The sequence below is a fragment of the Oryzias melastigma genome, linkage group LG7 (assembly GCF_002922805.2).
Source record: "Oryzias melastigma strain HK-1 linkage group LG7, ASM292280v2, whole genome shotgun sequence".
NCBI classification, from domain to species: Eukaryota; Metazoa; Chordata; class Actinopteri; order Beloniformes; family Adrianichthyidae; genus Oryzias; species Oryzias melastigma.
In genome coordinates this window covers 23,097,182-23,123,422 of record NC_050518.1, presented here as the reverse complement: position 1 = coordinate 23,123,422, position 26,241 = coordinate 23,097,182, and the positions used below count along the sequence as shown (strand labels likewise).

Sequence of the window (26,241 nt, the reverse complement as noted above, 5' to 3'; positions counted from 1 at the left end):
AAAAAAAACATGTTTAAATGTAATTTTTTTAATCATCAGAATACAGTGGAGTCACACATATACGTCATAAAATGCTTGTGTTGATTCGATTTTTTCTTTGTGAAATCTGTGACATCATAAGTTTAACAAAATGAAAGAGAAGTAGTGAGCATGGTGTCCAAATTGCTTTTAGGCGATACTGTGCATTGACTGACATCTGGAAAGCAGTAGAGCTGTGAAAAGTTTCGTAAGAAAAGTTTAAAACATTTTAAAAAGTAGATCAAAAATAATCATATTGTGTTGAAATTTTTATCTTTCGTAAAACTCTTCCAAGTGGTCTTTTAAAAATGATTATGCAGTATTTGAGCAAAAAATTTAGTAGGGTCCTGGAAACCACAAAGGTTTTGCTAGGGGTGGGCCATTCTGAGGATTTTGGTTTCAATGCTGCTCTGATACTGGTTAATATCCCCGATATTGATTCAAATATCAATATTTTTTGTAAATGCGGTGAATGTAACATGAACCTCAAAATCTCAATTGTTTTTAATCGCTGTGAATGTTTTTTTGTGAGTTTCCCTTTTTCAAATAACTTGATAAACATAAAACAGACTTAAGACAATGTTTTTAACTAAATTGAAAAAAAGTTTATTGAAACAAAAACGTATTGAAATGAAATGAAAAGTGAAGAAGTGAATAAAAAAAAAAAATCGATCACCTAGCACTAGTTTTCGCGGGACAGTAGGAGTCCATTAGAAATTCACCTCTGATTTGTGGGCGGTACCATTGTCGCAGAGCACCGCCCCTCTCCCTCTTTATTTATTTTTTTTTGCAGATAAAAGTTTGGCGAAGGGAGCTTGTGGCCCCGCCCAGTGTACTTTCTATGTCTAAAAATAGGCTCTTTTTTATACAGCATTTTGCCTTTGATACACAACAATTTGAATAAAGAAATACTAAAAAAAAATGCAATTTTAAGCTCAATTTCCCCATGTATGTCCTCTATCATGAGAAAAATGCGACAGGAACATGTTACACATCAAAAACAAAGTTTATATTACAATGGGTTTTTAAGAATTCCCTTTTAAATGAATAATCTGGATTATCACATCACCTGGGTTTTCAAAAGGAGACACCCACAGTTCAGTGCATCTTTGATCTCAAACATATAATGAGGTTAAAAATGTGCACTGGGACAACACATCTTCACATAGAAACATATATACATATACATTTAAATGTGCTCATTCATGTTCCCTTATCTTGACTTTTAAACTTCTCTCTTGTTTTTTTTTCCTTTTTTAAAAAATAATTTCCCATCAACCTGGTCAAATATGAGATTTTGGAGACATAATTCTGACTTTGTTTGTTATTTTGAGACCCTCAAACTGGTTTAACCCATTAGCAAATGAGCTGCTGCACAGTAACTAAAGTCGACTGACTCTTCTCCGTGGGATTAAACAATTATTTAAGGCGTTTCTTTTAAGACATGTTGTAAAGAACTACTTTCATCTAAAGCAGAGCAGCTTCTCCACAGCAGGCAGGAAGGCTTTCTGGCTTTCATAACCACTGAGTGATATCAGAGAAGAGACAACAAACCTACATCTCCTCTTTCATGTGTAAGAGTTGGAGGTTCAAAGAAAACTTGAAAGCTCTAAGGAGACTTTTGATCCAATAACAAAATCAATCAGCAGATGAGGTGGTGATGCTGCAATTTCCTCCGCTGAGCACCTGAGGCATTTCTCCATGTTAGCTTAACAACTTTGACGATTTACAGCAGCGACTCAACTTCAAGGCTCGATCGGTGTAATTGGTGAAGCTGATACTTAACCGTCCTAAAGTCAAATCAAATATTAAATGGAATTCTTTCATGTTTTATAAGTACATTTGCATTAGGAACATTATTCACTTTTCTCTGAAGTTGTAAGATGTTTCAGGAGAACTAAAATGGTCTTAAGAATCACGACTTAAGGAGTAAAAGCGGAACTTTATGAAAGAAAGGATTATGCTAACAGGAGTTTCCCAAAGTCTTTTTATATTTTTTAATTATTAATTCTTATGTCCTAAAGTTTGGTTCCATCCTCAAATGGTTCAGAATTGTACACCTTTGGACTCTAAGTCATTAAGTAATAAGTGGTTTATGTTTCTTCTCCTCCATCATCCCTTCCACGTGTCTTTCTTTGACCTTCTCTCCAGGCCTGTCGGCTTCAGCCTCCCTGGTTTCACTGGCCTGGATGATCGCCTCCTACCAAAAGGTTCTCCGGGACTCTCGTGACGACAAGCTGCCCATGTCCTACAAGGCCGTGATCGCTCAGATGCTCTGGCACTTCTTCACCATCGGGGCGAGGACTGTAGCTTTCGCCCTGTTCGCCTCCGTCTTCCAGCTCTACTTTGGCATTTTCATCGTCAGCCACTGGTGCGCCACATTATTAAGTACAAAGTTTTCGTGCCCTAAATTGGAATCAGCGTCAGTTCAGTCCCAGTAAAAACGTTCTTTCTGTATAGTACAGGGGTGGACAAACTTTTTGACTCATCCGCCAAAAATGTTCTAAAATTTGACAGAAGGGCCGGACCATTAGGATATACATGGAGTTTTTTTTAATAATCCACCTCATAGGAGAAATAAATAATAAGTAATCATTAAAAGATGCTTTAACTTTGATTGAAAATTACTTGTGAAACAAAACATTTTTGGATTTTTACTTTTAAATTGTGCTTATTTCCGATTGCCAATTCCAAAATGATTGATAAACAGGTAACCATGCAAACTTAAAGAAAAGTTGCTTTTATGTGGTGGAATGGTCGGAAAAAGGTCTGTCCAACTGGGGAAGCAGACACAAACGTCAGAGAAACAACAAAATCTTCCAAAATAACATGAATCCAGAATAACTTTCAGCAACTAGACTAAAGTAAATTCTAAGTAGTGCACCATCTATGGGTGTACACCAGGAATATACATCATCAAGAAGGATTATCAATATAATTTATTGTAGATTAGTGGGCCAAATTAAATAAATTAATGACCCATGGTATAGTGCATACTTTCCATTGACAACATTATATTAATCAAAAGTCTGTTTTATTATCTTATTTTAGTAAAGAATATTAATAATAGTCACAAAAATCACTCTCGTTTAAAAATGATTTAAGGTTATCAAGCCTTTTTATAACAGAAATGATCAAATTATCTTTGGTTATTTGCACTTGTTTCATGTGTATTGTTGTGTTTCATCATTTTCTTAGGTGGATGATTAGATTTTTAAATATTCAGTTTATTGTGATTATGAATAGGTGACACAAACCAGATGAATTGATTGTTTCATTATTATTCTTCTCTTCAGGTATCAAACACTGCTATGTATGAAATACAAAAAAGATGGACCTGAAGGAATTACTTTAAATGAATACATTTATTTAGAGGAATCTGTTTGAAGGCTCCACTCAGCAGATAATCAGATCATTTTTATGCATTTTCCACTTACCAGAATGATTTCCTGTTAGATTGTAGTTGAAAGGGTGCCAGACATGGTGCAAAATGTCAGAATTATCCATGAACAATCTTGTTTTCTTTAAAAGTATCTCAACAGGCACAAAAAAATCCTGCATTTTATCGTATCAAGACATTTTCACATTAATATTCAGAGCTGAGAGTGTATAAAGATTAGCTTTATTGTTGGTCATCACATGTGAAACATGAACTATCAACAGTTACAGATTAAAAGGTCCATCAATCAATATAAGTAACACCAAACTATAAGGCGCATTAAGTGAGATAAAAGAGTCAGAGATAAGTCCCTTGGTTGACAGTAACTCTAACATGTATTTGTAACATACTACATGTTAGCCTTGTTAGCATATTCACAATAGCTGCAACTCTCAACCTTGTTTGGGACGTGTAAAAAATACAGTATGATAACGTTAAAGCAAACATCCCTGTGACTATGTTGACTCCCAACTTTCATAGTATGACTAAAAAAAAAAAAAAAACTGATACCACTATTGCAAATGTTACTGTGACTACACTAACTCTCAACCTTGTTCGACACTTCTACTCGTTAGCTGCGTTAGCATTTTTACAAAAACATCCAAGCTTGTTTGGAACTTAAAAATACAGCATGATGTCGCTAAAATAAACATCACAGTGTCTGTGTTAACTCTTTTCCTTGTTAGTAAAATGTAAATAATACAGACTGATGTCACTAAAGCAAACAGTGACTTGCTAATGTCAACGTCCTAGCACCCAATTTCGTCAGTAGCCCGTAAAAAAACAATCAAACACCATGAATGTTAGCTGCATTAGCATATTTACACTGACACCCAACCTTGTTTGCAACTTGTAAAAGAAAGAATGACCTTTTGACAGAGCGCCATGTATCTCTATCTAGTCTGAACTGCTCAGAAAGACCCAGAATTGAATTTAGCAAAAGACATTTCCTGAGGAAATCGACTTTTCAAACATTGACACTGATGTTGTATAGTTTTTGACACTTGTAATTCTGCCTATGACTGTTCTTTGTGTCTTTCTAGGTGTGTCATGACCTTCTGGATTATCCAGGGTGAGACAGACTTCTGCATGTCTAAGTGGGAGGAGATCATCTACAACATGGTCGTGGGCATCATCTACATCTTCTGCTGGTTCAACGTCAAGGAGGGCCCCAGCCGGTTCCGCATGGCGCTCTACTACTCTGTGACGCTGGCTGAGAATGTGGCTCTTACAGCCGCCTGGTACACCTACCGCGGCCCACAAACCACGGACTCCTCCGCCCTGGTGGTGGTTTGCCTGGTGGCCTGCAGCTTTGCCCTCGGAACCTTCTTCATGTTGGTGTACTACTGCTGGCTGCACCCAGACGGGCCTGTTCTCGGCTCCCAGTGGGGAGGATGCGTGGATGAGGGTGTGGTGGGCGCAGGAGGGGTGGTGGGGGTGATTGACGCTTGCCTTACTCCATCCCAAGGTTCCCAAACAGACATGGTCATCACCAGTCCGCCAAGGACTCTGCCCAGGACTAAAGACACAGGGGAGCCAGTTCCTGGGGAGAGGGAGAGAGACAGGGACAGCTGTCTGCCTGTCTTCCAGGTGAGGCCCTCCCCTTCCTCCTCTCCTGCTCTCCTTCATAGGAACTCCTCCTTATCCCGCGCACAGGAGGGGCCTGTAATTAGGATTGATCTACCGAGAAAGCGATACCCAGCCTGGGATGCACACTTTATCGACCGGCGTCTCCGCAAAACCATTCTCCTTCTGGAGAACACATCAGCTGTCAGCCCACGCATCCAATACAGGAGTAGCATGATGGGCAGCAAAGAGGTATTAGAATACGAGACGACTGTTTAGGCCAACTGAGGCTCTCAAACTTTAAAAAGCAGTCTGAGACCAAGGCTCAGACTGGGATTGGTCCTCTTTGTAGGACCACCAACACCAGGAGATGCATGACAGGAAGACAGTGCATCGGTCAGGTCTTGGAGAAGAGTTTGTAAGAAGCTAACTGAAAAATGTGACGTGCAATCTGGGACCAAGAGGGTTGAGGAGTACGTAGCAAAATGAGCCATGGGAAGCTTCAGGAGCAACACTGGACTGGGTTCATCTCCATTTCCGTACGATGACTTGGAGAGGAGATTTTCAGTCTCAGAGCTGGGACCAACGAGCGCAAGATTTGCTTTCATCCAGGATGGCCACTTCAACATCTAAGACCTCATGGAAGAGAAGGAGAATGCAGAGTCCTCTGCATGATTTTAAGCCTCGGATCCCAAAGACACGACAGAGACTTGTGTAACATAATAAAACAGTTGTTGCTGGTAGATGCATGGGATGTGAAAACATTTTGGTTTGTTGAAAAAAAGACAAAAAAAAATGGAACGTCGTTGATAATGAAGTTTGATGAGTGATTTGCCAATCAAAGATGTCAAGGCATCTTACTTGTAGACAATTTCGTTTGAAGTCCAGGTTATGGCAGGAAATTTCTGTACCTCCAAATCACAAACACATCGAGGAGTGCTTCATGAGTAGGAAAGTAGAAAAGCACAGTGACCTTGAAACAACACATAATTCTGCCATCCCACCATGCTCTCTGAAATTTGGGAAACTCTCACAAGCGTGTAGTGGTTGTTCTATAAGCTCCAATTTCATTGATTCACAATGCAGTGTAGATCCAGAAGTGCTGTACGCCTGATAAGTAACTACCATCTATATGTTCCAATAGCAGTCATAGAAAAATTCTCACTGATGTAACGATAATACCCATACTAGGAAGGAGATTAGAAAAAGGGCGAGTTGATGAGCAACTTTTGTATTGGCCGCCAAGAAAATGGACACTGCATCTCTCTCCTGTTGTTTCTGTTAAGATAAATACAGATGTCAAATACTGTACAAGCTCTTATAGTAAGCAGTAGTTAGGTGATGAATCCGTTTGGAAGACGAATCGTCATTTACTCGTAGATATCGTCCACTGTTTGGAAAAACTCAAACTATACAAAGGAAAGTAGGAGCAACTATCACCCTCCTGTGAAAGTGTTTTCAGTTGAAAGTTTGCTCAAAAGCTGTTAACAAAAGAGGTAAAACACGCTCAAGGCAAATAGTAATGTTTTGTTTTGACATTTGTCTCAAAAGATGGTGTTTTCCATTCAGAAAGGCTCCTTAAAAAAGTGTCAAAATGAATCCTCCACAGCATTTTGCAGACGTTGCTGAGATTTGAGTTTCCTCCCTGTGGCAGTGAAGGTAATTAGCATACACACTGTCAGCTCCATAGACTGTATATTATAAGTGGATGTGGCCACTGAACGTGAGTTGAAAAAGCCAATGAGGAAGTGCCTTAAAGTGCAGTAACAGTTTATGGTTACTAAGAATTGGCATCAAACTGTTTGCTTAACATATTGTTAGGTGATTGAGGAGATTTTCTGTTATATCAATATTTCTGAAGCATTTTCTTAATTTTTTTAAAGGGTCCAAACAATTCAAATGGAAATTTTTTTTATTTTTTTTTCCAAACTCCAGTTACGGCTAAAAGAAAGATGTTGCAGTGGTTTTATCCATTTCTTCTATGCAGTTTGTGTTTTTGTTATTCTGTGATGTTTATACTGTAACTTTTTTTCTACATTTTGTCTTTTTTGGTCCAATAATATCTACATGTCTATGGACACTCATCTTTTTAACCAGAGATCAACATTACTGATGTTGCCAAAAGAGCAACGTAACACAACAAACGATTTGAAACGGATACGGAACGAGATTTATCTTCTGCTGTCAGGGTTTATCTACATTGTATGAGCCTGCTTTTATGTTAGCGCTTTGCACAGGGAATTGAAACTGTGACAAATATCAACAACAAGCAAATAAATAAACAGGAGTTGAGAGTCAGGTTAGATCTGACGAAAAATCCCTTTAGCTTCTGTCACAAACACCAACAGTCGACTGATTGAGAGAGCGACTTCATCGGTCAAAGAGTACAAACGGTTCATTTGAAGGTTTAAAATCAGGTTAATGATCAGCAAGGAGGCCTAAAGAAAGAACAAAAAAAAAACACAGATTAAAGTTAACATCTTATTTTTTCACAACTTTTTTTTTTTCTTGATGCTTTTCTTTGAAGTTTTAATCAAAGACTTTCTTTCCTTTCTTGTCAAGCTTTTTGGGTTATTCTGCTCATGTTTTTTTTTTTCTTGTTTTCTGTGAACTTGTGGGAAGTAGAGTGGCACAAATCATCTGCAGTAGACTATAAAGCTCCTCGTTTAGCTAGGAACAAGGAGCAAGCTATGCATAAGGATGATAGAAAACAACTGTTTTCTTTTTAATTCAAAAGTAAATTAATGTTTCGATACAAAAAATATTTACAGTTGGCAGTATCAGTCAGTAAAAGCCAAACTAAATGAGGCTGTGTGGAAAATTTTAATGTAAAAGAATGGGATGGAGTCAGAAATCTAAAAAAAACTTGAAGTTGGCATTCAGTCAAAAAACTACGCATTTTTCCTAAAATCTTAATTAAGCATGAACCCTAATAAAAAGATGGGTTTTTCTTAAGGTTGTAACAATAAATCGTTGAATTGATTTTTATTCCTGTAATCCCACCAGATGAATCTGTCTGAGCAGGGCCTACCCTGGGCATAGGCAACCTAGGCAGTCGCCTAAGGCACCATCTGCTGAAGGGGCCCCAAATTGCAATAATTTTTGTTTTTTTATTGTTTAAAACACCTCTCATTTTATGTTAAAATGTTTTTAAAAAAAGGTAATAATTAAAGCTATGAATAAAATAACTCAAAAGTGCAGGAATCATGTTTTAGCTAGGCAGGCATCAATCAAATTGAATCAAATTGACCTAAAAAATATTAAAGAATCGGTTCAAAACGAAAGCAAGTGATTGTCTCAATACTGGAAAATATCAGTAGAAAAAAAACAACCATCACAGTAGACAAAACATCTGATGGCAGCAAAAATGATCAAGTTAATATTACAGTCCAATGTGTGGAAACCTTTTGAATCTTACAGTCATGTGACCATACATGGTCACATCTATGGTCACATGAGGAGCAAACAGCCACTTTTTCGGAGTGGATTTCGGATGTCGGTTCGGACCGTGGACACGTTGACACTCGGGTGCCATCTCATCACAGGCTTCCCGTCCGGTCCCACCAGAAACTTCTCAAAGTTCCACTTGATGTCGCTGAGCAAACAGCCACTTTAAAATAGTAATAAGATTATAAAGGCATGCCCAGCAGGTCATCCCACTCAAAGCTGCAGCTTTGTTTATCAACAACACTCGCTTCTTCCTCTGTTTCCGGTATTTTAGATACTTCTGCGCATTTCATAATGAGAATGTTCTAAAAATCTTTTCTTTGATTTATTTGGATTTGGAAAAACAATAGTGGATTGAACTTTATGAAACTAAAATGTCTTACTTGTTTGTTTGTACACACTGTTCAGTACCAGGTATTCATCTCTGAGTCGCACTGGTGGAAGTTTTGGATAAAGATGTCCTGGATCCATTGTAGGTCCGTGAATCAGATTGTTCAAAATTAACCAAAATTAAATATGAATCATGTCAGAAAACTCTACTTAAGATATGAATAAAATTGTTAAAACAAATTGCTACACAGAGTGAGAGATCACGGCACTCAACAGAGCAGTTCTTTATGGTCAAACATACTGGGGTAGATTAACTGATGAGTCTGTGCCTCTAGTCCACTGACTGTAAAATATACAGTCAATGCTCTAGTCTCTGATTATATAAATCTGCGTTCTCAGACTCGATTTATCTGGCTGAGGCTGGGCCGTATGGGGTTGAATTTGTGCCAAAAAATATGTTTTTGCGTCCACTGTCTATATATTTTGCTCATTCTCTGTGTCTGCTGAACAAGTTTATCAAACATTTGTTCATGTCTATGTACCCCTAAGCAATATCGTCTGTGAAACGACGGGAGCTAACGACGCTACTAACTGGGACTTTTCTGATGACCAGATCCAACGACAATAGCAAATGCAAAGTTTAAAGCATAAAGCTGAAACATCCCAAAGCAGATACAAAGCCAGTGGACATGCAGAAGATATTGCTTAGTAGACATTGAACTTTCATATTGAGGCGGGGGCTGCAAAATATCGACTTGGGGCCACAAACGGCCAGTTTGAGACCTCTAACCTAAACTGAAAGCATATTTAGTAATGTCTATAGCAGGACAAAATCTGCTTTTTCTAAAGTAGTTTACTAAGCAAGATATGTCCCCATGAGATCATCTAATTTACTATTAGGAGAAGGTCTATTTAAGAATATGTTTTTGTTTTGTTTTTCTTATTTTTAACAGATTTCAACGAAAACAAATGATTCTTCAGTTCAAGACAGTTTAGATGTTATTAGTGAGTCAAACTACCCGTAACAACACTTTCCTTCATGGACTGAAACCTGCTAAATATGCTAATTTTTTGGAGAGTACAGTTAGAAGCTGCAGCACAAAAACACCACGCCAAGGCACACTACAAGTAAAGTATAGCTAGAAACTGAAACAACGGTAGTTGATTATGAATGAAGCACTAATGTAGATTTGTAAATGGATTTTTTCCGTTTGAGCAGGTTCTTTCTGCTACTATCTGGTGCCAAAAGCACCATGTGGTCAGAGTATCCGATGTGCTGTCAACTTTTATTTTGGATCCACCTGTACACTCTGTGATGTTGAGAAGATTCCCAAAGAGCAGCTTATGTACTTGCTTTGAAGGAGAGTATGGAGAAAATGGTTCTCTGTTATCATTGTACATCGTTGGAGTTCGCGATGCCGATCATCTAGATTATTTTCATACTGTAGATCTAGTTTGATTTGTATCCTTACTTGTGTGGATCACCTGACATGTCACTACATGCACTGCTGTTTTATGTTGCACACTGTTGTGTTGTGCAGGTACTGCAGTACTGTGGGGGGTTGTATTCATTCCTTCCACATGGTCACAGTACTCAAGCGAGTCTGAGAGGGTGGGGGTTCTGGCGCTAGCTAACATAGCTGTTGTGAGTGAATGTTCATCTGGGGGAGTGGCTTTCCTCTCAAGCTGAAACAGAACTGAAGATTCTGGACATTTACGACTTCAAGCTTAGAAACCGGAGCTGTTTCCAGTCCTACTGGGTCATTGTTGAGCCCCATGTGAGAGCATGGGTGCGCGGAGATGTTAATGGTGCTGAAAACAAAGACTCTTATGTCGCACATCATGTCGATCGTGATTGGGCAATGTACAGATGACTCATACATGGATCATCCAATCACGGGCCAAGGGAGGTTTTGTTTTCCCTGATTAGGTAACAAACCAGTTCTCTGTTGTTTTTGGTAAATAGTTACTAGTGTTGCGCTGGTTATATATCGACTTGAACAAAAGCAGCAAAATGATTTTAAAAACTCAAATCATCTTTTACTATTGAGGTATTCATGTTTATTTATTTTTGTATTTGTTTTATATCTATGTATTGTTTACTCACTTGGTGGCCATGTCTTTGGTATGACTCTTATATTAAGATGTAAAAAGTGAAAATAGATTCTTTTTTTTTACTCATTCTATATATCTGTAAATACCAGAGTGATGCTAATCTAGAATGTGCGTGTCCGAGTATGTGTGCTTTGGTATGTAAGTATGTCTTGTATGTATGTACTATAAGGATGTGCTCTAAGGTTTTTGTTTTTTTTTTCAAAATGCTGCTTAAACATCCTCTGAATGAAGGAGCAGAAAAACAAACCAGTGGTTCAAATATCTATGACGATGTTAAAAAAAGAAACTCAAAAAGCTGTGCTGATTACTGTAGATGGGAAAAAAGCTGTAGTAAACATGGCTGAATGGCCTTCAAAATAAAGCGTGTCTGTGTTTTGTTTTTCCTCTTTTTTTTGTCAAAGTGTAGCCAAAGAAATTATATTTAAATGTACTGGAGGTTACGTAGTAAAACGGATGCAGTATACTTGAAGAATATGTTTATACCATCTATATAGTGTAAACTTCAAAGTGTTCCAATTTAGTTTGAAGACGTATTCAGTTAGTATACTTCTTACATTACACGTACATAGTCTATCATAGACTTGCTATACTTTTACTCAAGTATACCTAATAAAATAAACTTCAAGTGTACTAGTTCCTAACGTCCCACTTTTCAGATGGTCACTAAGATCACTACAATTCACAGTAAAAATGTCCCATTTTCACCATGTTGTATGTTAAAGAAAAATCAACTTATACATTTTATCTTGTCACAGTTTGAACTAATGACTAAAACTGCAACAAAATGAATGATCTTTGAACTGGAGTAGGTCGGAGGTCACCTAAACTTATCTAAGGTTCATGTATCATTTTTTAAGATTGTTTTAATTTTTAAATCTATGTAAATGCAAGTGGAATAAAAAAAAAAAGGCAAGAGATAAAATTTAATTTCAGACGCAGCTCACAGGTGAGTTGTGCTATTTTTAGAGGAGGCCTGCGGCCAACTTGTGTGGTCCTTGGGGTCACACTGGTGACCTCTGACCCGTCCTCCGAGTATGTGATGGAGAAAATGAGGAGTGAACAGTCACTTTAAAATAGTAATAAGATTATAAAGGCATGCCCAATAGATCATCCCACTCAAAGCTGCAGCTTTGTTTATCAACAACACTCGCTTCTTCCTCTGTTTCCGGTATTTTAGATACTTCTGCGCATTTCATAATGAGTTATTCCAATCAAACGAGTGACATATGTAAATGTTTGTTAAAATCAAAAGTGAGTTTTACAGTTCAATTCTAATTCTGGATCTGATTAAAGACCTTTTGCACATGTACTAATAAATGAAATAAAAATGTGGTGAAGGCTGCCCATGTGGCGTCTATGACGGCCACGGGAATCTGACACTAGGTAATGTAAATTAAACAGGTACGCAGTGACAAGAAATATCTCTAATCTGTGTTTTTTGTGCACTTTGCGCTTCAGGCGTTATTTTTTTGTGAAGACCACATTTTTCCAAACAAAATCTAAAAAAAAAGAACACTCTTAACTAGGTTTTGTTGCATAATATTCCTTGAATACAAAAATATAACTGTAAAATTTTTTAAATCTACACCTTTTTCCATTTTCTTTTTCCCTTTCTCCAGTTCCGTTATTTTTCCAAGAGGGGGCGCTGTTTTCAGTGGGTGCTGGCTTTCCCAACATTCCTGTGCCACTAAGCCTCGTCTCCCCCCCTGAAGACAGCACCAACATGCCTCACTCAAACCGACTTCCTTTGATCTCGCCATCTCTCCTTCAGCATCACTCCATCCTGAGGATTTGTTGTTTATTTGGTCGGAGTCTCTGGAGATCTGGCGAGTCCCTCCTTCCTCCCACTTTCTGATCCAAACTCCGGCGTCTTTGTTCCCTTTAGTTACCGTGGACGTCTTTTACAAACAGAACAAAAGGATGAAAGTCACATTTTGTTTCATTTTTCTGTTGCTTTTCACTTTAATATGTCATCCTGTCCTGTTTTCTCCATTTCCTTGTTTGTTGTTTAGAAAAGATCAGATCAGAGATCGTGTAATCAGATTATTTCTGTTTCCTTTGCTTTTGAGACTTTTTTGTATATATTTTTTTTTACATATTTCCACTTTACTCCACTTGAGATTATTCAGTATTTTCTACTTGTATTATAAAAACACAATGTGCGCTCTCTTTCTTCCTCATTTTTATTTTTGCCATGCTGTTTATTTCAGGACCTTCCCATTGTTCACATACATTTGTTTCTTTCTGTCTCTTTCCTTGTTAATCTCCTGCTTTAGTTTGTTGTCAAACTTTCCTTCATCGTTTGCTCTTCCCTCTCATCTTTTCTTTCACACTCATTTCTTTTTCTGCCTTCTTGCGTCAGAGCTGGTGTGTGAACGGTGGGGAGATGTTAAAGCTGCGTCTTTGATATCCGGCTGACGCACACACCGCCTGCTGTACACACCAACCCTACATGCATAATCACACATGTAATGCAGAGGCGCGCACGCCGACAGAGTTAAAGCGGCGGCGGAACATACAAAGGTCTGATGCGCTTTGAAGATCACAACAGTTTGATGTTTGTGTGAGAAGGAGTAACATCAAGAGCAGGTGATGCTATGTGTTAGCATGCCTGAAGACGCATTGTGCTTTATTTGTCACAGAAAATAACTCGCTCTTCAAATGATCAGCAACACTCAGAAGTGGTTGTAGTGGGTGAAAACGAGAGTTCTTTGGCGGTCCATTTCAGGAGGGCGGCTTGAGTTTACAAATCAAGTTTGATTTTAGTTTGACCTTAAGGTAGGAATTTAAACTTAATTTAGTATTAACCATCTTCCTCACTTCAACTCCCATCAGCCACCACTTCAGTTCTCTCCACGGAAAGCTGACCATCATCATCCTCATCAGAACCACCAGCATTTATACCCACTCCAGTCTTACATCCAGTGCGAAGTCTTGATTGTTTTTACTCGTCAGTCTGAGCAGGTTTTCCTTGTTTGGCCCTCCGTGTTTTTGACCCACACCTGTTTACTCGCTTCTCCGCCTTGCCTCTGTGTTGTTATCTTCACTAAACATATGATAATCTTTTTTGTTCACAGCTTTTCAAAGAATACTATGAAACACTTTTCTTAACCACAAAGAATAAAAGACTCAAAATACCAGGTTTTTATGTGTGAAGCTGTTTTGACAAAGATGTTTTGTTTGTTGAATAAAATAAAATCTGACTCCAATTTTCGTAGCTTTAAATGAATAATAGATATCTACATTGTATCCATGTAAAAGAAATGCACTGTCTTATTATGCTATAAAGTTACTTGAATCTTTTATGAATCAATTCATGGAAAATGTATGAAGACATGTATGGAGTCAAGGGAGAAAGAAAGGTGAACACCCTTAGTAAATATAAGGCAGCAAAGACGAGGGACAGATTTTACTCAACAAATACGTTAAGATACAAAGCACATTATAGAATAAATTATTCGATTTAAACTGGTTTACTGAAAAATATGTCTTAAAAAGAAGTGAAGTGACTTAAGCACACTATTCTGAACTGAAACGTGATGTCATGAAGGTTGTCAAAAAAAAAGTATTTTATATTTTTAGTTTACAAATGAAGCATCAGGCTTAACCTAAACAAAAAAAGTTTAAAAAATTCTATAAATCCATATCAAAGTTTTATTAACTTCAAACTCTTGGCAACAAATATCAGAACAAAAGGAGAAAGGCCCAATCTTCGCCTCCCGTTGCCCTGGTAACTGGATGATCATTAAGTTGTTAGCACTCCAGACACCATGGAGGAGTTGCCCTGACAATAGCCGTGCATGTGAACCTGTGTGTGTGATACTCTATAGTATTAACTGTCAGCGTGGGAGTGTATGTGTGTCTTTGTGTCCTACAGAGGTCACACATTTCATGTTGCCTCTTTTGCTTCCATCAGAGTCCCACTGAGCACAAATATGCTCCTTCCTCTCCTGTCCTAACCTCCAGTGTTCGCTGTTGTCTTGGTGCTGCCCCCAGTTGGACAAACTAATTCCCTGCATTTTCTGAAGTCTTGCAACTTTTCATCAACATATTTTTTTCATCACTGTGTTTTTGTAAAGACTTGGCTAATTTAGACACATTTCTTCTCTCCAGGGTTTCAAAAATGGTCCAAAGAAATCTAAATAGTGTGTTTGTTTTAATAAAAACAGTGTAACAGGAAGGATTTCTAACAGCTTATAGTGACTTCAAGTCATGTAAGCAAATGGTCACATAGAATCTCAGAGATCTGCATCAAAGTACAACCAGAATATACTGTCGTCAACTTGCACAAATACAGTTGTTACTGTATATGCCAAACCCTCTGGTTTCAATGAAACGTGAGCGAGATTCAGACAATAGATTTAACAATAACAACATTTTAATTGGCTAATTGTGCGTCTCTACCAACCTATGACCACCAGGAGCAGCATGGGCTCAGTGTCTTGCACAACTTCAACACATGGGCTGTCGAGGCGGGAACCCAACCTGCAATCCTTTGATCAGACGACAAACGCCCTGCCTCTGCCCCATGGATAAGTGGTCAATCTGATCACAATCATCCAACTTTACACTAATTTAGTCCCTCTTATGCCATAAAACAGTTTACAGCCAAAGGACAGAAACTGTTTTTCAATTCTGAAGTTCATTTTAATACATTGCCATCATCCATCCATCCGTCCATCCATGTTAATAACGATAATATAAAATAATCTGGAGGGGCGGATAGAATTACCCACAAGGCCGGGTCCAGCCCCCGGGCCTTGACCTTGACACGTGCCCTAGACAGATCACCAGGTTTTTGCAAGGAACACAATCCCTCCCACACACACTCACACATCCACACCTAGGGGCACTTTAGATAAACCAATCAGAGTACATGTTCTGTACCTTCGCTTGCTTAACAGTGGAAAGAGTTTAGAGGTTAACAGGAAATCACTGACACTTTCACCACCATGACATGAAATACATTTATTAAAGAAACTGCAAACTATAACATGTGAAACAGAGCATGGAATGGAAACCTGGGGCCATGTTTTAGTGGGGTGGGGGTTGCATTTGAATTTGGTATGGAAGTAGAGTTACTTGATTTCCTAAATGTCAGTTCTAATGTTCACGCCCCAGATCAGACACTCAAGGGTTGGGTTTTTCATTTAGTGAACAAAGCTGGCTCCATTGTGTTCTTCAATGTTTTTGGATAGTCTGGTATCAGTTCCTGAATACTGTGGTTCTCTGGAAATGTTTTAGAAAAGCTTTTAGTCTCTTCCATGTTGGTGATTGTGCTTCTTACCCATCAAGTGTTTTTAGATGGGAGAACAATGGGTTTCTTTTTGGGATCTTTCAGTTGATTTATTGGTTGAATAATTTCTGTAAAAGTGTCTAAAAACAGTACTGGTCTGCAAAAGAAACTCTTTGAACAATCAGTGTATTTATGCGCACAAAAATAATACATTTAAATCAACAATAGAAATGTTGTTAGTAAATCCTGCACTTCACAAGAGTCAATTATCTGGTTTATATTTCAGACAAATTGGATTTCAAAGACTTAAAATTGTCACCTGTCTGTTTTTCACAAAGGCATCATGGGTAATCAGTGTATATGCTTTACTAATGTGAAAACTAATTTGTTAGCAAACTAATAGTGGCTGGATCCATCCTGAGTTTCATTTACACATGTCCAAATGTAAAGCTACAGTTTATGTCAAATAGACATCCTGGGAAGCGTTGATTCATCAGGAATAAATCAACATGTGAATCTAGTATCTTTTTATCGAACAAATGCAGTTACTAAATAAAATACTTTAAATTATCCTGTTTATATATGACTTAAAACAAATAACTTCTGGTGTTTGTTATGTACGTAAACAAGTTCAGTGTGATAAACCACCGTTAATCCAAGAAATGTTGGAAAATTATTTTTTGGAAAATGTATTTTAAGTATTCTTGGGTAAAGTTTTTCCTTTTTTTTCCTGCAGGTACAACTTTGTGTACTTTTGTGTGCGTAATCAACACAGACCGAATGGATGTTATCAGTCCCTGGTGGAGTTTCCTCTCGGACAGGAAGTGGCTTTCCTCTGCTTCCTGTTCTCTCCGTGCATGTGTGTGGCCCCAGGAGAGGCTGAAAAAGAACAATCAGTGTTGAAGCAGTGAAGCACCCGAAACTGACGCTAGCACAACTCCAACAGAGTGAAAGAGAAACAAAAAATGGGAAAAAGAGGCTGTAACCACTAACTCTGAACTGAAATAGAATTTCTTGGTAGGTTCATACCCTCTGACCTGCAGGAGGAGCGGGAGCAGCAGCTGTAATGGACTATGAACCAAAGAAACCCAAGAAGGTACTGTCATGACTCTGATTTTGGTCTGTACTGGTACTGTTACTCTTGAGATGATATTCCTGAAGTATCTTACCTTCTCAGATTTAATCAATGATTGGTGAAGTTTTTTTTATAGGTCCTGAAACGAAGCTACAAATAGAATTGCGAACTGGAAGGAAAGCCTGTACATTATCACACGACAATAAATGATGCAGCTTTTAGAAAACCAAAGTTCCAGAAAGTTGATCAGCTTGACTTTGACCTATTTTGTTTCATTGTCAGCCTCTACAATGGATCTGATGAGCACAAATTCATTGTTTCTATTTTAGGAGAGGTTCAATGGGCTCTTTAAATTATTTCAATACTGCAAGTTGAGATCAAGGACAAAAAAGATAAGGTTCATCAAAATATAATATAAATATAAACAAATAGTAAACAGGTGATAAAAACTGTCCTAAGCTAAATTTGTAGTTTTCACCCCATTTTCTTTATAAAGATGTTTTATAACGTTTAGTACCAGGTGATTATCATGCATCCAATCATGTAAATGCTGCAGATCTATGTTGAGTCTATCACTAATGATAGGAGCATTTGGACCAGACAGGAAAATAGGTTTGTCATCTGCATATAGGAGAGAACTGGAAAACTGAAGCACACCAGGCAGTTTGTTAATGTACAACACAAACAGTAAAGGACCTAAAATGCTGCCTTGTGGAACGCCCATGCAGCACTTCAGTGCCAATTTTTACAGACCTGTCACTTAGATATGATGCAAGCGTTTACTACTGAGGAGAAGAAATAAAAAGAACAGTTTATTTAATAACATTTGTTGAGTGTCGAAGGCTTTTTGGAAGTCTATGAAGATAAAAACATAAAGTAGATTATTAATGTATTTCTAAACAAATGTGTATAAATCTATAAACTCAAAGTTGAACTGAATTGAAGAATTCAAATAATAATAATAAAAAAAAAAATCAGAATCGAATCGAATCAAATCTGTAAATTCTAATCGATACCTATCTCTAGTCGCCTGATTTAAAAATCAGTTGGATTAGGGCTGTTTTCCACAGGGAAGGAAATACAGATTGTCTAATACGCAGGTTAACTAAACAATGAAAAAGTAGTTAATTTCCATGTTTTAAAAATAAAATAAACAGTACAAACTAAAGCTTTATTGATGTTTATTGCTTTATTTTGTATTTAAGACTACTGTGAGAAGAAGTTTTTTTTATTTTGATTTTCGTCTTGTTGCTGGAATATGCAATGTTGCGTCTTTTTTTGATTGTCAGCTAAATTAAGCCATTGTTCCCGCCTACATGGCTAATTTCCACACATTGTGGAGGTGCTCATCCCACCTCAGGCTTCATTTGGCTCCTTAGAACCCAATAGGCACCAGAGATGATCTGTCCAGTGGATATATTGACTGTCTGTGTGGGTCAATAGGAGACAATCAACTCCACGATTCTCCCGGAGGTCTGGTTAACGTCCTGCCTTGTAGATGTGCTGCCATCTTTGTTTCAGTGTATGTGTGACCGGCTGAGGGGAGTGTGGTTTGTAAAGATGTGGTTGTTTGTGAGAACGTGGAAAGCACCTTTAGGTAACATTTGCAATTCTTTAGCTAAATAACAATTTAAAAACTCACTGTCTTCAAGTATTTTCTGTAGATCCACTTTAATTAAAATGGAGTAAAAGACTGGATTGAATTTTTTTTGCTTCATTTCTCCCCAACAGCACAGAAAACACGGTAAAACCTGCTGATAAGGAGTTTTAAAAGAAAGCTTTTTACCTTGAGCATCTTTTAATTGAAGCCATGAATGCCTCCAACAAGCAAAACTATGATACTTTCAGACATGACAGACAGTATAATGCAATACTGAAATCCTAAAACTAAGCAGTTGAACACCAAAACAATAATAAAAACAGTTTCCTGAAGAGTTTGGAAAACAGTCGACAGTGTTGAAGAGAAACAACAGTTTCCATGCTGAAGCAATGTTATTTAATTAACTCGAGCTCACTTTGATGAGGACAGGTTGTTTAATTAAGCACATTCATTTAAAAGTCCATTACTTTCCTTTTCCCGCTCTCCTTAAAGACGCACCGGAACACGAGAGAAGGGCTCATAATGGCTGCTATTTCATTTTTTTAGGCTGACAACTCATCGGAACTCGTCCGAACAGAAGTTGTTATTCTGAAAGAGTCGTTTCTGTCCGTGTTCAATCACTTTTTGTCATTAGGGCTGTTCTTGTGCCGTCGAGCCAGGCTTCACTAATGTGGTCTTGTGTCGGCGGGCGGCAGCTGTGTGTGTTGTGCTGTCAGTTAACCTCAGCGGTGAGCTGTCACAGATCACTGCTCACCCGTCAATCACCGCTGGAACAGCCAATGGCAGAAACGTCATTAACACACAGAGGAAAGATCTTAGCAAACTTGTTCTTGTTCAGTGTTTCTGCTGACTTTCATTCAAGCTTTGAACAACCAAAGGAGCACCCTAAACTTATTTAACATCAAGTATTTCAGTACTTCCAATCACACTGTGGCACGACATCTAACCACCAGACAAGAAACTGCATTTCGGTGCATCAGGATAAGTCAAATGTTTTTTTAGAGCAAAATAATCTCTATAAGTTATTATTTGAAGTGGTCCTGAGGTGGGAAATCACATTTGTTTTTTACTGATTTATTACCTGTGACCTGTGACCTGTGAGTAACTGGGCTGTAAAGCAAAAATCCTTGTTTTAACCCTTAAGCATTGGAGCTTTAGGCACAGTGTAGTTGTTTAAATTACTGTACCTTTTAACTATTTACACAATTAAAATAATTTCAAGGAATTCTGAGAGTGATAAAAGCAGTTTCAGAATTTGCTGGAATTATATGGTAATTTTGTAAATGGTCGAAGAGTCATGGTAGTTAAAAGAGTTGCCAATGAAACTGAGATTTTTTGGTCAATTCAATTCCTAAAAACAAGGTTTAAACCTCGACATTACTCAATGTTTTTTTCATTTTAGAAACTCAGCTAGTGTGAAGTCAGTCACTAAAAAGAAAAGCAAAATAAAATTATTTTTGAAATAAGAGTAATTTTTGTGGACCGTTTTAATACACAGAGGTAAACTGAGTCAATCTCTGAGGCTCCGCCTTTCGTTCCTTGTCGGTCCCGCCCATTTTACAACGTCATCCTTGAGCCTCCCTGATCCTCCTCAGCGTGGCTGCTTTCTGTTTCGGACCAAACTTTGTAAACAAAACCACGTGACTAAAGATCTCTTCAGTCATTGGCCAGCAGCTATGGGGGCGGGTCAAAACAGAGGAGAAAGGTGGATGCACTGCGGTCTGCAAATGGTAGAACAAAAAATCTTCTTTGGTCAACTTGGTTTGTGGTATTCTCCACTTAAGTTTATTTTAAATAAAAATGAGTCTTCTTGGGTTGAGTTGGGGTTAAAGCTTTGGTTAAAAAAAGCTTTTTTTTTAATTATCTTTTGGAAAAATATATTTAGCTAATTTGACAGTAACCTCCAAACGTTCAATTTTTTAAAACTTTGCTTCAATCCTTTCTACAATCTCTTTTCAAACCTTTTTTCTATCTTAAAATAATTGTAATAATAATTAATGATTCTGAAAACACACGACAACATCCTGAATCTCTCCTCAGGCCTTCGTGTCCCCGATTAAGCGCCTCGTCTGGTCCAAATCTGGTCACAGACCAACAGACCGTGGCAGCGTGTACCGGCGCCCGCTGCACACCGTCCCTCTCTACCCCCCTGACTTCCTCATCCATCCTGAGAGACTCATCTTTGATTATGTGGAAAAAGAGGTTAAGGTGGGTCGTTTTCCAGAAGCGGATTTGATGTTGTGTCTCTACTAACTGCTTTAATTCTGGTCTTCTCTCAGTTCCTCGGTCAGCTGACCTGGGTTTCTGTTTCATTAAACCCCTCCAGTCGAGATGAACTTCTTCAGCTGCTGGACACTGCCAGGGTTTGTAATCAATAACTTTTCAATGACATCAAGTGAAATAGCAGCAGTTAGTAAAATAACTAAGAAACACACAGTGGTTTTGAGTGATTTAGAGATGAGGACACACCCCCACAGCTCAGCGACTGAAGCAGCAGCTTTCAGGGCTTTTTGCTTGATGTCCGCAGCAGCTGAAGGTGCTGCCCCTGAAGACCAGCGAGGATCAGGACTGCATCCTGAGTCTGTCCGCTCGCTGCCTGCTGCTGACGTGGAGGAACAATGAGAAGCTGCTCATGAGGATCCCCACACATGAGATTGCTGCTGCCTCCTACCTGAGAGATGATGCACTGCACCTGCTGGTCCTCAAGACAGGTGAGGAGTCACAACTCTTTACTCTGCAGCAGATGACATTAAGACGCTTTTCTTAGATGCTGTTCTGAAACAATAGAAGTAAAAGTCTGCAACAAAATACTTTGACATATAAATAGCAATTTCCGGCTAAGCAAAAGTCTATAAATATGAAATTACCTGTTCAACTCAGCTGGTAGGCAAGGAAAAGAGAGAAAAAAGAAATATTTAAAAATACAAAACAACAAGCGGACAAGAAAATGAATGAATGAATGAAAACAACAATTTTTATGACTAAACATTCTTTTTCATTTGGTCAAAATTTTGATTTTTTTTCCACTAAAGTTTAAAATTTATTTAAAAAAAAATCAAATTTTCTATGTTTTTTTTCAAGATCTTTTTTCAAATTTACAATAATTTCTTTAACTTTACAATAGGTACTTTCAAGTTTTTTTCTAAGTTACAATGTTCTGCTTTAAAATGTTTTTTTCAATATCTGTGTTTCAACAAAATCTAGTTTTTATTCACTTTAAGCTGATTCTACTTTGAGGTCTCTGAAATATTCTTGAACAGATGGATAGAAAAAAAATAAATAAAGAAAGAAAAAGATCTTTTCAACTCTTTCAACCAGCTTGTTGACCTTGTGGTAATGAAAGGTCAAGAGTTCAAATCCACGGCTAAGTCATACCAAAGACTCTTAAAACTGTTGATTTGAATCAATCTGAACTCAATAGATCAATAATCGATCCATAAAAACATACATTTATTTAGCACATAATGCTAAAGTCAGCTAGCTTGATGCTAACATTTAATGTAATTTCAACATAAACCTACATTGCTGAACATTTTTATAAACTCACAGGCATGAATTCTCCAAACTCTTTTAAGGAAACATTTTTAAAGTAACCATTTGTGGCCTAAAACATATTTTTTTGCCCATTCTTTGCTTATTCTTCTTAAAAAAAAGTGTACTGCTATGGCGCAAGCTCCACCTAGTTTCTGTCCGTCCTGGGATGGGATCTCTCCCTCATGTGGGAATCCCTAAGGTTTCTTCTTTTTTTCCTGACTCAGGTTTTTTTAGGAGTTTTTCCTTACCGCGAGGGAGGGTCTAAGGACAGGGATGACCGTTCTTTATAGTCTGTTTAGTTTTTACCTATTGTGCATATTTTATGACTCCATCTGTGCATCTGTTAAAACTACAGGCATGAAGCCCAATGAGGCAAATTGAATTTGTGATATTGGGCTATATAAATAAAATTGAATTGAATTGAATTAGTGGCCAAATGTCTAAATGTGTGAAACGTGTAAACTCAAAACTGAATTGAATTGAATTGAATCGAGAGGATTGAAAGAATCGAAAAAATCTGAATCAAATCTATTCTATAAATTATTATTGAGAACTAGCCCTACTTTGGATCAGTGGGTGTGATCAGTTCAGCTCCTACCCTACACTGAAGAAGTTGGAAAGAATCATCTCAATGGATCTCAGCCAGAAAGAGGGACTGATGGATGATGGAGCAGTTGACTGTTCAAGTTTAGACCAGAAGTCTTGCACTTTCTAAACCAATAGTGTTGGTGGGCGGGGGGAGATTTTCACTGATGGGACACCTGAAAATTTGTGGCGGCTCACTCCTTCCACAGCACCATCCATGTTCAGGGGCAGGAGTTATGCCTCCTTGGTCTTACTAACATTCAACAGAAGGTTGCTGTCTCAGCACCAGTATCAAGTATAGATTTACTCTACCAGAGTTGTTCGGATGGTTTAGTAATTACTCCCTTCCTTCTCTCTTCTCTGTTTTCCTTTTTTGTTTTTATTTCCTCAAGAACTTGTCTTCCACCAAGCTTTTATCCGAATCACTAAATCTCAAACTGTTACAGCCAGACTAACAGGAGGGAACCCGAGAACTCAAAGGGAGGAACTCAATGAAAGCCATGGAAGAAGGCCCATTAAGTTTAATAGCAAAAAGTTGCTGCTTGCTGAGAAAAGAACTCCAACATAAAACAACAAACTAAATACAAAAAAATCTCAAAGCAGAGATGAATAATTAAAAAAAAGACTAGAGACCCCCTAAATAAAATGCATTAACACTGAAAACTACTCTGTAAATAGACTACTGAGTGCAGGCAGCTGAGACAGATCCACAGAAGGGGGCGGGTCCATGGGAGGAGCCACGGCCAACATTCTCTGAACCCAAAACAAAGACAGAAACCATGACACACACTTCTTTAAGTATTGATTTCTTATAGAAATACAACAGTTTATAAAAGCACAAATATTCACTTGGAAGCCATTATTGAATCTATCATTTATAATTGTGTTTTTTCTTTTAAGTGAAATTGTTTGTGTTTCTTGTGTTTCCAGGTCTGAATGTTGACTCGATTGTGGCTGGAGAGGACAGTCTGGACAGGAAAAAGCCGTCCGGTATCGATGGGAGACGCCAAACCATGAGCGGCAATGCTGACCCGCGCCCTGCAGGGGGCACCATGGAGCGGAGACACACCATTTGTGGAGTGGACTGGAGGCCATCGCTGTCCAGAAGCAACCATGACAAAAATCAGAACCTGGAAAGAGGAGGAGGAGGAGGCGGTGGTGCTGGGGGGGAACGGGGTGGAGGAGGAAGCTTAGAGAGAAAGAGGGCAGTGGGGAGCTGGGAAAGGAGGCAGCAGACTCGCAAAACAGGGGGGAGCTGGGAAAACCGCAGAGCGAGGCCCATGAGTGGGAGCTGGGGAGTAGGAGGAGGCGCTGGAGGGAGCTGGGAAAAGAGGCATGGAGGTGGGAGCTGGGAGAGGAGAGGCGGAGGTGCCGGGGGCAGCTGGGAGCGGCGGCAGGCGTACACAGGAAGCTGGGAAAGAGGCAAAACCTACGGCAGCTGGGAGAGGAGGAACTACAACCCACTGGAGCCAACGCCGTGTCCAGACGCCTACTGCAACCTGGTCATCCTGGCTGTGGAGAACAAGGTGGGGGAGTTAGAGGCATAAAAAAAGCATACTGCCCCTTCCAAAAAACATAGGCAATACTTGGTCTAGAGTGAGCCTGCCCTCGTTTCCTATCATCCATTTGTTTACACGATCTCCCACTAGCTTACAGCCCCTCCCAACCCCAACAAAAACGGAGAGAACTATCCAGCCGTACAGTTTTGAGCTAGATATCAGCTCAGACGAGAACTATAAAGACGTAGGCCAGGGGTGTCAAACTCATTTTGGTTCAGGAGCCGCATTCAACCAATTTCTTGTTAAGGTGTATTTTCAATTTTGGCCCCTTGTGTGATTGAGTTTGACACCCCTGATATACAACTCTTCAAAATCTATGAAGAATTGTTATTATTGTCATTTTACAAACCTACAAAGGGTCTTTCCTATTCTTTACGTCAGTTGTGAGGCTTTAAAAACACAAGTGATTTCTTCAAAGCTCGTTAGCGTCACATTCCTGTTGCTTCAGTGGAATCTAGGACAGTTCTGATGAGGCGCAGCGACCACGACTGTTTTATAACCTGGACCATTACGTCACCTTCCCAGGCTGCATGTGTGCATGATGGGAGTATCCGTGTGTGGCTGTTACCATCGTCTGGTTGCTGTAATTGTTTGGCTTGGCAGCAGCACATGTCATTCTTTCCCCCTGTGTGACAGCAGGTACCTGCTGACGCAGCTGTGCCGGTCGCTGCTTCACATCCTCACCCGTTATGTTCCCACGAATGAGGCGCAAACACAGATCCGGTTAGGTCAACGTGGAAAAGCGACTTCAGGGGAAAATCTTTGCTCCGAGTCAGATCGATGCGCTAACCAGCTTCCTGTGTGGGTGACCTCTGTGTGTGCAGGACGCTGCAGAGGAGTACTGCTCTCTGATTTGTCAGATGTTCCAGATCATTTACGGCCATCAGATCATTGAGTGTGTGGACAGAGCGGGCTTTCACCACACCATGCCGGACCGCTTCTGGCTGCAGAGGAGTGAGCGCCACATTTGCTGTTTATTGTGCTTAGTTTGAATGTTTTTTTAAATATTGTTTTTGGCAGCTATCACTGAGAAAACCTAAATCCTGGGAGAAAATTAAAAATTCCCTCATGTTTCATTTCCGTATAAGTCGCATGTTTTTCCATAGTCAGAACTTATACTCTGGGGCGACTTTTTATTTGTGGATTTTCTTTTCTGTTTTTGTTTAGATATAAATAGGCTCATATTTGTTTCCCAGTAAACACCGGTTGTCCTTTTGCAGTTGTTTCCTCTATTAACCGCTAGAGGGCGCTGCTTTCATAGAATTTGTGACTGACAGCTGCAGAAGAAGTGTCACCCAGACAAACATGGAGGAGAATCTGGTTGTTTTCCACTTAAACTTTGATTTTTTTATATAGATCAAATGATTAGTATTATTTATTATTTATTTATGTATTTTTTAGTTACCCTAGGCTTGGTGGATTTGCTCTGAAACATCAGAATTTTTTCCCTAAAGTGCGACTTATAAATGGTTTCTTCTTCTTGATTAGACATGTTTTGCTCTTGCAACTTTTACTCCAGAAAATACAGTAGTATTGGTTTATTTTTTTGTCTGTCACAAAAGAAAGTTTAAAGTTCAAGAACGTTTTTCCAATAGCAAAATAGTCTTAGTTTTAATAAAAATATTTCTTTTTTTCTTGCCTCACTGGAAGTTTTTTTTTATTATTATTATTTAAATAAAAGTTTTTCTCTTTTCCAATTTTAAGATATTTTTTTCTAGGGGTCTATTTTTGCAGTGT

At 38.6% G+C, this 26,241-nt stretch overlaps 2 protein-coding genes across 2 annotated transcripts in view; both read left to right on the top strand.

Moving 5' to 3' along the window:
* xkr7 (XK, Kell blood group complex subunit-related family, member 7) overlaps window positions 1-11,276 on the top strand; it is an 83,151-nt gene extending 71,875 nt beyond the window's left edge. The window contains exons 3-4 of the mRNA XM_024293506.2: window positions 2,170-2,389; window positions 4,501-11,276. Of these exons, the coding sequence (XP_024149274.1) occupies window positions 2,170-2,389; window positions 4,501-5,302 (1,022 nt within the window). The 3' untranslated portion in view covers window positions 5,303-11,276. The remainder of the gene's footprint in view (window positions 1-2,169; window positions 2,390-4,500) is intronic.
* A 5,726-nt stretch (window positions 11,277-17,002) lies between these two features.
* Window positions 17,003-26,241, top strand: part of ccm2l (CCM2 like scaffold protein) — a 17,605-nt gene continuing 8,366 nt past the window's right edge. The window contains exons 1-6 of the mRNA XM_024293454.2: window positions 17,003-17,247; window positions 20,867-21,034; window positions 21,106-21,189; window positions 21,354-21,537; window positions 23,876-24,471; window positions 25,329-25,458. Of these exons, the coding sequence (XP_024149222.1) occupies window positions 17,218-17,247; window positions 20,867-21,034; window positions 21,106-21,189; window positions 21,354-21,537; window positions 23,876-24,471; window positions 25,329-25,458 (1,192 nt within the window). The 5' untranslated portion in view covers window positions 17,003-17,217. The remainder of the gene's footprint in view (window positions 17,248-20,866; window positions 21,035-21,105; window positions 21,190-21,353; window positions 21,538-23,875; window positions 24,472-25,328; window positions 25,459-26,241) is intronic.